The following is a 13,675-nucleotide window of genomic DNA, read 5'->3' as shown; positions in this document are numbered from 1 at the left end:
CATCTGGAAATCAGAACCCCAAAGCACTCAAACTTCTTGTTAAAATAAAAACTGAACAATTTGATAATCTACAATTGGAGTGTGGGTTGGAAGAGTGAAGCATTTGTTTTTTCAAGCACCTTTTTTAAAAAAATCACTTTTGTGACAGAAATGCAAAAGAAAAAGAAAAGCGTTTGATGCAGTGGCTAAAGGCATTGGGCTAGATACCAGGAAACAGTGAATCCTAGTATCTACCTTAGGCACCAAAGCAACTTTTTTCAATCACAGCAAATCATTTTTGAAAAATGTTGCAAAAAAACAGCAAAAAACTTGTCTCTTAATACTCAAAACTGACTCAGAGGTATAAAATAATAAATAAACAAAAACACCTTGTGAACCATTAAGCACAGTGAAATGCACAAATGGAAGGAGAAAGAGATTCAACCAAATATCAATGTATCACAGAATATCCCAGTCAATGAAAAAAATGTAGCTGAAACGAAGTCAGGAGATCACCTGCTTTAAAATAAAATTTGGAAGTATATTCTTTATCATTCTTTATTTTCTTGCACCTTTGTTTTTGCTCTTTCATTTTTGCTCTTTTTTATTTTAAGTTATTAGTTCTTGTTAGCTTTTTATTCTGTATTTAAATTTATAATGAAATGTATTAAAACAAATTAAAACAATGATCTGAAATAAACTTCCAAATCAATCTGAAACACCTACAAGAAAGAAAAAAAGATTTTAGAAAGTTTTGCAGTCTCCAGACTTAAACATTAGTGAAATCTGTGCAGAGATCTCAAAAATACTGTGCATGCTAGAACAGGGGTCCCCAACCGCCGGTCCGCGGACCGGTACCGGTCCGGAACAACCCTTACCGGGCCGCTGGTTGCCGCCATCTTTTTTTGGTAAAAAGCGCTTCTGGTGAGCTTTTCCGGGTAGAAAGCTCACCGGAGCGCTGTGTTCGTCATAAAAGATGGCGCTGCGCTCCGGTGAGCTTTCCGGGTAGAAAGCCATTTCTCCCGAAAAAGCTCACCAGAAGCGCTGGCGCCGCCATCTTTTATGAAACAGCTGCTCGTGATGTCACGGAGCGCCTTTTCGTCATAAAAGATGGCGGCGCCCAGTTCAACGTGCAGTACCGGGCGCGGCGCCCAGCTGATGTCGGAACCGGGCGCGGCGTCGAAAGGTTGGGGATCCCTGTGCTAGAACATCCAATAGTATTTCTAAGCTAGAAGAACTTTGTAAAGAGTAGCACAAAGCCAGACTAGGAAAAAACAAACTTCTAGCTGGCTAAAGGAAATGTTTGGAAGCTGTTATTTCTGCCAAAAGAAGTGTTGCAGAATGCTGATTAAAAGGATTTGGAAACCTTTGCACCCTGTTACATTCATTATATTCTTATTCTGAACCTTAAAATTTGCAAGTAGATAATAAGGAGAAATTTTCTGACAGAACAATTAATCAGTGGTACAACTTGTCTCTAGAAGTTGTAGGTGCTCCAACACTGTAAGTTTTTAAGAGACTGGTCAATCATTTGTCTGAAATGATATGTTTTCTGCCTGAGCAGAGGATTGGATTGGAAGACCTCCAAGGTCCCTTCCAACTCTGTTGTTATGGTTATTATTAACTATGTACTGAAATCTGCAGAATAATGTCATGTTTAACTTTGCACTATGTAGACACTATATCAAGACTAGTTCATTTAGGGACTTTTTATCATTTGACTAAACATTTGCATGCATCTTTATGTTTTATTTTTGAACCAAAACACCTATGTAAAATATTCGTCCAAATTATTTTCATCACTTTATCATCATGTTCATTTAGGTAAAGTCAGTATCCAAGTATCCAACAGATACTTGTATTTCATTCAGTCTTTCACTACCGTGTTCCTTTCAAATATTTTTAGCACAAACCAAAGTGTATCTTAAGATAACCCCTTATGCTTTTGTACCACTGCTTCTGTTCATAGTGTAGTGAAATTTCTAAATTTCAACACCCACACTAGAGTTTTTAAATTAGTAATTACTCATTGTGAAAACAGGTAATTTATTAATTTATAAGATCCATTTTAAGACTCTGTCATAAATAGTGTTTCAGATTTTCAATGGAAATTGATTTTGGGGTGTAAATCTTCATAAGTAGAACAGCACTTTCTGAACTAACACAGATGGTCTGCACAAAATATGTAGCAGACAAGATTTAGCTACTGTATAATATTTTCCTAAATATTTTTGTGGAAAAAAGCAAAACATTATTTGATTACGTGCCATCAAATTGGTGACAACTTTTAGCAACTACATAAATATTCTCCATGACAATTTGTTTTTAAATTATCCCCAGGATGTCAGAATTTTTCTTAAATTCAAGTGAAGTTGTCCTGATGAATAATTTGATAGCAAAGAACAGAATTTAGCAGACAGAAAAATCACTGCGTATTTATGAGTGGAGGACTATGTGATACAAAGATATCATCTCTCACTTGACCTTATCTAAATATAGCAGAGATCTCAAATGTAATACAGTCTGAGTTAATAAAACATTAATCTTAACGCAACACATGTTATTTTTCCAATTACATTTACTCCTAAATAAAATATGCATTGTGTTCTGAAAGTACAATATTTAAAATGGCAGCCTCTGACCTTGTAATTAAATAAACAAAATACAAGCTATAAAGCGATTCAAGCAGGACAAGAATAAATTTTTGCATTATTCCATACCAACCTCTGAAATGGGAATAACCTTCTTTAACACAGTATTTAGCATCTATAATAAAATATGAAACACTGTATGAAAAATACAAATATAAAAGCACATTTAATGCAGCACTGAAAACTACTTGGTATCACATTAGTTTTTGTCTTATAAGTGCATTTTCCCCAAAGATCTTATCATTCAGCTGTAATTCTTGAATGGAATCATCCAGATTTTATTTTTGACGTTAAGACAACATAGGGGTATGCATGAACTGTTTTATTTGTTGCATAAAAGCAAGCATACAGTGCCTGAGTAGACTGACACAGAGGTTGAGTAGATTTTTCTAGATAGGGTCTTGATTCAGCCAAATCATGGCCATGTTATGGGTTTTATCCAAGAAAAATTTAAAGATGTGAGAAGGTGGGTGGTATCCCATGTCTCACTTTCCTTCTCTATGCTATGTGCCAGCCTGCCTGTCTTACATTCCCTATTGTTAAATTTAAATTCAAACATGGCATACCTAATTGGTTTATCCAGTTACGTTTCTTTGACTTTCATAGTTTCTTCCTTCATCATAGTTGTTCTTTTATTCAACTAGCCCACTGCTGTCAAATGGTTTTCCTTGACTAGTCAATACCTTCCCCATCTTTCTATCCCTTTTTTCCTAGTACTGGAAGCACCAGTACTATTGGTTTTATTTTATTTTTTTGTAAAAATAAATTGGAATATAGGTATTTAAGCTCCATCAATGCTCAGACATACGTTTTCATCCAATATCAATCAGCCAATATTGTCTGTTTCATGCATAGGATAGTCCTTGCAAGAAACCTTTTATGCATCCCTGATAAATATCTGGACTCAAAGAGCCAAGTTAAAATGAAAGCAAATGGTTGAATATCTTCAGTGAAAGAAACATTCCATTATAAAAAATAAGATATTAAGTGCGTCAATACATCATCATAGTAGCTCCTTATAGAATTCTTCAAACATGTTCCCTTTTACTACAGAGATTTCCTGAATTTTCCCCCAAAGGAATTAGAAAACAATTCAAAAAACAGTTCAGCAAAAAATAATAATCAACAAACTTTCTTATGAATTCAATCCTGAATGGTTGATTCAGCCTTTGAAGTGGTATATAAATTTAAGTGCTACTGCTTTCAGGAAACATAGTACATGCTTAGCTAAGTACAGAATAAGTATCACAATTCTAGCATCCTTTATTATATATATAAAAAACAAGTCTTCCCAATTCAGATTGGTGTTCCATAAGTTCTTGTTGTTTGTCTCCCTTACATAATTTGTGCAGAAGGCTACCTATCCATGTTCTAACATCAGAAAGGGCAATACAGTGCGGAATACAATTCGGCAGCTTCCAGCAGAAATTTTTGAAACTTATTTCACGTGCAATTCTTTTCAGCATTATCAAAATTAGTTTCATTCACCTAGAATTATATTTATAGGTAATAATAGTATTAGCATTAGAAGTAACAAAATCCCTGTTAATTGTAAACTATATAATTTAAAACCAGGTATATATGAATAGAAGCATAGGTCTTCCAATTGTAGTGTAACTTTCTTATAATTAAGCTATAGGTAAGGAGTAGCATACTAGGGCTTATGCGCCCATGCCCACCACTTCCATAGCCTGGTTCCCAACAGCTCAAGACCCGAAGGTAGGTCATGGCCTGGGGTTTTGGGACCCCTGATATATACTGTGTTTCCCCGAAAATTACACTGTCTTATAATTTTTTTGCCACCAAAAAAAGGCACCAGGTCTTATTTTCGGGGGGGCGGGGGGAGAGGAATGTGACTGACTCACCTCACTTCGTGTGTCGCCCCCGGCCTTCTTTTCGCTGTCAGAGGCCTTCAGGAACTTCTTTGGCTTCGGATAGTTGTAGCCAGGCCTTGCACACCTCGGCCCATTTCTTCTGTAGGCAGCAAGGTTTTCCTGAAGGCCTTTGTAGCTGATAACAGCTCCGGATCAATCTGGAGCTATTATCGGCTACAGAGGCCTGGCTGCAACTATCTGAAGGTAAGTAGTAGGGTAGGTCCACCCCCATCCCCAGCCTAGCTTAACTTTTACCTGCGCGCCCTTGAGTGAATGAGGTCTTAATTAGGGCTTATTTTGGGGGGGGGTGTTAGGGCTTATATTGGGTACATGTGTAAAAAATCAAGCTAGGACTTAGGTCACATTTTCGGGGAAACACAGTAATAATTCAGGTTTCCTTCAAAACTAAATGAAAAACTATATTCCGTGTTTCCCCGACATTAAGACTGGCTCTTATATTAATTTTTGCTCCAAAAGATGCATTAGGACTTATTTTCCAGTTCTGTCTTATTTTGGGGGAAATATATAAATACGTCCATCTGGCTGACAAGCTTAACTGGGGCTTATTTTTGGGGTAGGGCTTATATTACAAGCATCCTGAAAAATCATGCCAGGGATTATTTTCTGGTTGGGTCTTATTTTAGGGGAAAGGGGTATCAAGTAAAACTAGAATAAGGCAATACTTTTTTTTACTTACCTGGGATTGAATCCCATTACATTTTACTGGGCCTTTCTCGGTGATTTGCTTTGACTTACGCACAACCACCTTAGAGTATGTTCAATGAACATTATTGGGGTTAATTCTGAATAGATTTGCACAGGACTCCTCTAAGTATGAAGGAAATTATATTGAAAAACTTACCATTGCCTCCTCTTTGATTTCTTCTTTTCCTTGATTAGTCTTCAGATCTGGTTTTACTGGTTCATTAGGAACTAGGTAATCCTTAGTATATAGGCTTTCAAATAATTTGTCAACAAAACCCGATGTTTCTGTGAAAGACAAGCAAGAAAATTAATCACTTTTTAATGAATCTAACTTTCTAGTTTTGCATTAAACTTGCCTCCCCCCGCCCCCAATCAATTCAACCCCGGTAAATGAAAGAGCCTTAAACTTGGTTTTCCAGTAACAGAAGCATCACTACCGTACCACACTGTTTCAAACATAAATTGTGATGTAACTGAGACCTGTTATTTGAATTTGAAACATTAAATACTGCATGCTTGCCCTGCCCTCAATTATGCCTAAAATGGTTGTTCAGATGTCAGGGTCATATTCTTAAAACAATATTAAGAATCCACTGGGAGATCATTCTGTCTGCTGAAAATGGTATAAATTTAATTTTTAAACCAGTATAATTTATTCAAGGCACTAACTTTATAGCCTATTGAGAAAAAAAAATCATGGCTGCCATTGTGAAATTTTAGTTTTTTTTTCCATTATCGACTTTAGCTGTGGCTTTTAGGATGCTGACAAAGGTTTCCCTGCGTTTGGGCAAGCTTGGATAAAATCAAATGCCGCCAATTTTATTTTAAGTAAAAGCATATGTAACATCATATAGTTTCATTATAAATTCCCAAATTATTCTGGATGATTACCTTTTTTGGAGGAAATAAGTCTTAACAATCATACTGGCCTTCCTGTATAGCATTGGGTAAGGTTGTTTTCAGTTTGGACCAAAGTTGGGAAGTGGAGATGCAGTGGCTTGCTTCTTTCTACCTTGCTCATCCATGTTAGAGCTGCAGATAGGAAGTAGATGCACACTGACATATTATGTCCTAGCAGGTTCTCCAAACTTAGACAACTAGGCCTACTGCATGCTGGAGTTAAGATGGGCCTTGGCCTGATGAGGAACTATTCTTATAAGAAGCAAAAGATTGCTGCATCTGAACAAAACCAATATTTTTGAGTGAAATTACAGCACATTGTTTAATGTTCTAATCTGCCAAAATGACATTGAAATGTTTTTGCCATTGCCATCTTTTGAGTTATTTTTATTTTGGGGGGGTTCCTAGTAGTCTCCTTTCTAAGTAATAATAATTCTGATTAGCCTTTTAAGACTAGCAAAGCCTGAGTACGTGTTATATTTATATTTCCCTATGTTTAGCACCAACATTTTGTGGAATGAAGACATTTATATTAATTATCTGTCATTAGGTGGTGTCGACTGTTAGCAATCACATATATTTTCTTCGTGATGATCTGTTTTTAATTTTGCCCTTCAGGTCTTCCAACTGAGGGCCCATCACACTGTGACTGATTGCATCCATCTTACTGCTGGTTGTCCTCTTCTCTTGCTTTTCATCTTTCTCACCTTTAGAACTTCTCCAGAGAGCTAGGTTTTACCTAATGTACCCTCAAACAGGATAATTTGTTATTGGTCATTTCTGCCTTGAATGAGAACTCTGGGTTAATTTGTTTGATGTTCCATTTGTTTGTTTTCCAACAACAAAGTTTGAAAGTGTTAAAAGGACACTTTCCTTTACTTGCTCCTTTACATGTGATGGTTGATCCTAAAAAACAGAATATATCTACTACCTTGATATCTCCATAATCAATTTTAATGCTGGTTGTTGCATCTGTTGTCATTAGTTTTGTCTTCTTTATAATTAATTTTAGTCCCATTTTTCACTGTGCTCCTTAACTTTATTACTAGAGCTTGCAGATCCTTTGCATTTTTAGATATCAGAGTAGCGTCATCAGCACAGTGCGGGTTACTGATGTTTCTTCCTCAAATTTCAAAGCACAGTAATCTTCCAATCCTACTCCCTTAAGTATATCCATCATTTAGCTGAATAAATAAGGAGAGAATATACAGCTTTGTCTCGCTCAAAGAGCCAGTCTGTAGGTTCCTGATCTGTAAATAGGTTTCTCATGAGGACCGGATGTTCTGGGGCAGGAATTTATATATTTGCCCTTAGTATGTTTTAAATCTGCACAATAAGTGAAGGTCTTTGGGTAAATTATATATTTTAAAATTATATTTTAAAAGAAAAGCAACAATGTAGTAATATTTAAAAGTTATTATAAAATATGTAAGTCATTATGTCTATTATTTATAACTCAGTTATAATGAAAAAATCCATACACATATACAAGTATATGTATATTCATAATATGTAATTAATATACATAACTGTACCTTTTTGCAGAAATACATCTAGCTGATCAGCACAGAAAGCCTTCAGTTCTTTTTCTGGCTTGTCTTTTTTGACCAGTGCAACAACATAGTTAGCCAAGGCTGATGGATCAGCATCACATCTGAGGAAAAATACTTTTATTAGCATATAACTTTTAGTGTGAGAAGTCTAACACAAGATGATATGTTGCAATAAGCTTCTCTGAAAATGCATTATCTTATTCACACAGACAAGTCTGGTACAACTTCTAGATGGGTGACTGGTATACAAATAGAAAATTTAATGTACAAACTTAGAAGAGCTAAGCAAAACATTTCACCTAGGAATCAATGCTCCGTACTAATGCCAAATTCAATGTTATTAACAATAAAATACTAATATTAAAAATAAACTAACATTTCAGACTAGAACATAAGATTCAGCTCATATACCACACTTCTTCACACTATAGAAATATTTAGTGTTACCAGATCATAGCAAAAGCCACAACATGACTGAAGGTTTATGTCCATAAAAATGCCTTTAAAAATGTTAAATGAATTAGTCTGTACTTTTTCCATATTATCGGCTCCATATGAAGTCTCCTCCATTACTACAACCTTAGCATTTTTATGCATATTATTTTACTGTTATTTCCTCATGGTTCCAGTTTTAGAAGATACTATTTTGCTGGGAAAAAATGCTTTTACTTTTTTGCCTGCCTGATCCTTGGTTGGTCTCATTAGTATTTTCTCAGATGATCTCTGATTATTTTTTTCAGAGGTGCATTTTTTCTTTCCTCAAGTTTTTGTTCAGATTCTTTTCCTGTCTCTGTTCCTCCCCACTTCAGTCAGTCATCTGGGGACTTCCTGTCATTTTCTTTCCTCTCCTTTACATAGTTTTTCTGCTTGTCATGTCAGATTGTTCTGTGTGAAGTTGTCATCCCATCCAAACTAATACTTCCTGAGTGCAGTACTACATTGGTTTCAAGAGTAATTGGATATTAATTGAACTATTATGGTGTTGAAGCCATGCACCACCATTAACTTTATTATTATAGATATTATATCCAGGGCTCAGGAGGAAACAGATACAAACTCTATAAACAGTAAAATAATCTGAATCATTTGCCCAGATTGAGTATCTTAGTTATTCCTTACAAAAATATCACTCTTAAAATGTTCTAATAATCATCATTTCCATCAGGCAATTGAAAATATTTCATGTCCTGAAATTCTTTTAAAGTAACTCATAAACACAACTTTATTAATATAGAAATCTTTAGGTTATAATAAAAATATGCTCCCAAGAATAATCTATTTTGGAAATCTATTTTTATTATAACCGAAATATAGGTTGGGAGTATATCCAACAATCCAGTGATCTGATTTTTAAAATACTAACATATAAGTTATGACATTGGAAGTATTAATCATATATTAGTTACAAATGTTATAAATTATAGTGGGAAAAACTAAAGAAAGCGATAAGGAGAAAAAGACAAGATCTCTTGCACACAAATACTTAGAATAAAATATTTGACATAAAAGCCCTATTGTGCATATTTGGCTGCAAAAGAATGCTGAATACCACTTCAATGGCATGCAAGAAGCAAGTTAGTCACAGGTAAAGTATCAGAAGCAAATGTAGTCACAGGTAGAGTTGCATGCAATAGATTTTAGGGCCAGTATTCAGGAAGTAGAGCCATTGCAAACTTCAAAATCCCTAGGTACAGTAATATTTTGGCTTAAAGCAACCGTAAATTTACAAGATATGAAATATATGAATCTTTTTATACATTTTTTTTGGTATATTCATGTATAATGTTGGCTTTGAAATGAAGATTTAAAATATGTACATTGTGTGTTGATAGATCCTTGTTTACATACACAATGTTTTGTTTATGCTTTTTATGCTGCTGAAACTAATTAATGAAATAATGTAAACTCAATTCTTCTCAACGTTAACTGAATAGTACAACCTCAAGTTGATTATTGAAAATGGCTTGTCTTGAAAGTAATGCACATATTGCATTATATATTGGTCATATTTATACATTATACTAAGCTGTGATATGGTTAGTTTATAGTTCACATATGAATTCAGATATTGTGGGTTATAAACTATGCTTGTTTATTGCATGAGGGAATGAAGCAAGACAGTGAAGAACCACTATGATTTGTCAAGATTTTTCATGATGTGTATCTCTTTGTAGATGTTTCCCCTTGATATATGTTATGGCTCTAGAGTTCTTTGGATATGTTACATAGGCTGAAAAACAGCTTCTATCCCAGGGCAGTAGCTCTTTTGAATTCTGCTGTATAGTGCAGTGTTGGTGTGGTGTTGGGGGTTTCTGGTTGAAGGGTGAAGGATGTGTGTTTATGTTTATTTTCGTAGTCATGGTCATGATGTGCACTGAAGATAGTGTTTGATTTTGTTGTACGAGGTGCAATGACAATAAACTAAAAACTAAATGAACTCAGCCAACTGAGATCTATTTGATCTACATAACGTCCTGCAAGATTAAATGTAGCCATGTTACAGAAGAAACCTTTGTAGTCACAACTAAGCACATAAAACTCCATATATCTGAGTGTGAAAATCTTCATCTAGATGTCTATTGTTGAATAATAAAACATAGGACTTCAGTTGCTTGGTAATGTATATTAAGTGCACAATTGAACAGAATTTTTTAGGAAATCTTAATTAAAGTGCATATTTCAATAATTCCCTGAATAGAAAATAAATGATGAGAAATTTGAACACTCTTTTGTTTAGTATTCTGTAAATACTTCCTTTGACAGAAATAGCAACTTCCAAATAGTCAGGTAAGACTCTATTCTTGCTTTTAGATATTTTTTCACCAACTCTTCTCTATTGAACTCTTATAGGCAATATTCTTAGGGTTCCTTGCATGTTTGAGATCCCCCCAGATTTTTAATATGTAACTGTGGACTGTTCAGGTTATTCTAGAGCATTATTTTTGTATGTTTCAGATCATTGTCTTGTTGAAATAGCCAACCCGTTTTGGCTTCAGTTTCTTCACTGACTGTGGGACATCAGCTTCTATATTCTGATATTAAGTTGAATTCATTCCTCCTTTTACTTGTATAAATGTTTCTTTTATCACTGACTGCCACATAATCCCAAAACATAATAGAGCCATCTTGTGTTAATGGCAGCTAAGGTATTTTTTTCTTCAAATGCTTTACTCTTTTTCTCCAAATGTATGCTGTGTATACGGTTGTGACCACATTGTGAATTTTTATTTCACCAGTCCAAACCCCTTTGTTCCAAAATATTTTAGACCTGTTCAAGGGTTTTTTTTGCGTACCTTAGATGATGACTTTTGTGATGAAGTTGGAGAAAAAGTTTCTATTTGTATCTATCCCTTGCAGTACATTCTTGTATAATGTATGTTGTACTGTGGACAACTTCTCCAGTGTTAGCTAAACTTTTCAGCAGGTAATTTGCAGCAATCTGTGAATTGTGTTTTGTAGATATGTCCAGTTCCAGGCAGTTTTGGCAGAGATTTGTCTTGATCTTCATGCTAATGTCCCACAGCCAGTGAAGAAAATGAAGCTGAAAAGAAGTTGGATAGTTCAGCAGAACAACAATATGAAAGATACTTCCAAATCAATCATGAAGCTCTTATAGGAGAGAGAAATAAAGGATTTGAAACAGTCTGTACAGTTCCCAGAGTTGAAAATTACTGAAAATCTGTGGAGAGAAAACTCAAGCATGCCTTTCATGCTAACAGACCCAAAGATTGCTAATCTAGAAGATATCTGCAGTGAATAGTCACAAAAAAAAATCCAAAAGCAACAACAGAAAAACTTCTGGGTGATCAGAGGAAATATTTATTTGGAAGTTGATATTTCTGCTGAAATAAATGTTACAAAATGCTGACTAAAAGAGTATCCAGACATTTTTATTTTCCACAGTTTTTTTTCAAATCTATAAACAACTGCTTACAAATAGCAAACATGCCCTGAGATTTAGAGCAAGGAGCTGTGCTTAACTGTTAACCATATGCAGGTTGTATTCTCTTCACTTAAGGATTCATTGAAAAGTAAATAGCCATGGATAACTAAACTTTTGCATTCAGCTGTAAACAAACAATACTAAATTATGAATACTAAAATAGCCTTTCAAATGTGCTTAGAAATTTGGACACACATTCATAATCCTATGATTTTAAATGATATAAAAATTCAAACTGAGGCTCCCCAGGTTAGTTAGAAATGCCAACTGCTTATGCAACAGAATAATTCAATGTTATTCTACCTCATTTTATTTTTATCTTAGGAAACCAAATCAGCATTCCAGTTTAAGCACTTAATTCATGAGACATCAAAACTACCAGTACTTAAAACAGGCTGTAAAGTTTGGGATAACATAGTTAAGTATTCAAGGCCAAAGAGAAAAGTTAATAATTACAAAAAAATAGGTATTGAGATAATGTAAGTATCTCTGGAACTTGTACTCATCATTTTAAATGTGATGTGTGCAGCATAGTATTCTTTATTGTAAAATGTACACTTCAATTTTTTTAAGTGTCACTTTGAAAAAACTAAGTGGTTTATAAGTAACGATTTGTACTTATAAATATATATGCAATTATAGTACAACACAGCTATTCAATAAAATATTTTCCTCTGTCAAAACAACTGACACAGTAAACAGAAAATACAAAGTTGTATTCTAAAAATTCCTCATGAATGTCCTGAAAGATATAACTGCTATAAGGTACGAATTTTGTGTTGGAGGAAGTAAAACAAAATGTTTCAGGATTCAAAAGTTAAGTGGGTCAGAAACTCTCAAAGTTATAGACAATGTGCTTGCATAAAAAATCCAGAAAAGCCTCTTAGTATTATATTAGTTTACCAATAACATCTAACTTGGTTAAAAAACAAATTTCATTATTCTAGCGAGGTGCTCTTTCTTCTAAAAGTCGCCCCCCTTCTTCTTTTTTTTTTAGTACTCAACTCAAACCCAAATTTAGAGAACGGGTCCGAGCGAAGGATGAGCAATGGTTTCATTTCTTCTCCGAATTATTATAGTATATGATCCACTGCCCTAAATAAACGGTTGTTGGTTTTTTTACTTCCACGCAGCGCCTCTGAACAGGAGGCAAACCCTCTGACAAACCTTCATTCTCCGCAATACTCTCAAACCACGATCGGGACGTTTTGGGAACTAAGTAGGCGAGCAGGACTCAGGCGCTTCATCACCCCCTTCATCCTCACATGTCTCGCTCTCACACACACCCTCCCGGTTCCCAGTTTATTTTGTACCTGTTACTACAATACCTTGCTCGGAATCTAGGCGGAGGGACCCTCCATGCCACTGGCAGGACCCCGCGTCCTTCTTCCCTTGGGTCAAGATCCACGCATCCCTTGCGGGCCCCATCCCAAGCCAGCCCACCCTTCTTTCCCGGGTTAAGCCCCATAATCTCCGCCTAAAGGTCCCAAGAGTCCCCTCACCCTGCGCTCCCCCGCCCGGGCTCCCGGCCGCCCACCAGTCCCTTGGCGGCTCTCCCGCACTCACATCGGCTCCAATAACTTGGCCAGCCAGGACTTGAGCGCGTCCACGTTCTCTATGATCATGGCGAGGAGGGTCGTGGTGGCGGCGGCGGTGCTGCAGTTACACTTCGGGTAACATTCCGCCTCCCCTCCCCCCCCCGCGTTGACTCCGGTCCCTTCTTCCCTCTTTCGCCAAGTAGTCACTCGCCAGCAGCAACAGCAGCACCACTAACTCTCGCCCCTCCCCCGCTTCGCCGAGCCTGGGCCTAAGTCAGACCAGGAACTAGCTAAACCGAGAAGGCGCAACGCAACGTGCTGGGTATCGGAGAAGGGGCGGGCACCCGGTTTCGCGGAGGAGCCAATCGGACGACGGAGCCTCGGGGAAAGCCGGCCAATCGCGCGACAGCGCCCCCGAGCGAAGGGAACCAATCCGAAAGGTGCTGGGAGTACAGTAGCAAGGGAGGTGAGGTGGAGAGGGTGACACCGGTGGGAGGCCTCAGCAGGCTAGGTCGAGCCAACAAGCGTTGAA

The 13,675-nt window shown here is 36.4% G+C and overlaps 1 protein-coding gene across 5 annotated transcripts in view; it reads right to left on the bottom strand.

Moving 5' to 3' along the window:
• Positions 1 to 13,473, bottom strand: part of RBM27 (RNA binding motif protein 27) — a 42,790-nt gene extending 29,317 nt beyond the window's left edge. For 2 of the 5 annotated variants that reach the window (XM_087955402.1, XM_087955404.1), the window contains exons 1-5: positions 13,172 to 13,448; positions 10,956 to 11,203; positions 7,645 to 7,763; positions 5,367 to 5,494; positions 2,704 to 2,745 (exon numbers count right to left, since the gene is read on the bottom strand). In XM_087955402.1, the coding sequence (XP_087811528.1) occupies positions 2,704 to 2,745; positions 5,367 to 5,369 (45 nt within the window). In that variant the 5' untranslated portion in view covers positions 5,370 to 5,494; positions 7,645 to 7,763; positions 10,956 to 11,203; positions 13,172 to 13,448. Of the gene's footprint in view, positions 1 to 2,703; positions 2,746 to 5,366; positions 5,495 to 6,100; positions 6,242 to 7,644; positions 7,764 to 10,955; positions 11,204 to 13,171 lie in introns of all 5 variants that reach the window. The other 3 variants (XM_087955403.1, XM_087955401.1, XM_026687990.2) reach the window with 3 other exon arrangements.
• Positions 13,474 to 13,675: the final 202 nt, after the last annotated feature.

Source organism: Notechis scutatus, chromosome 2 (genome assembly GCF_049901735.1).
Source record: "Notechis scutatus isolate UNSWTSFEM ecotype Mainland chromosome 2, rNotScu1.2, whole genome shotgun sequence".
Lineage (NCBI taxonomy): Eukaryota > Metazoa > Chordata > Lepidosauria > Squamata > Elapidae > Notechis > Notechis scutatus.
This window is presented reverse-complemented; position numbering and strand designations above follow the sequence as displayed.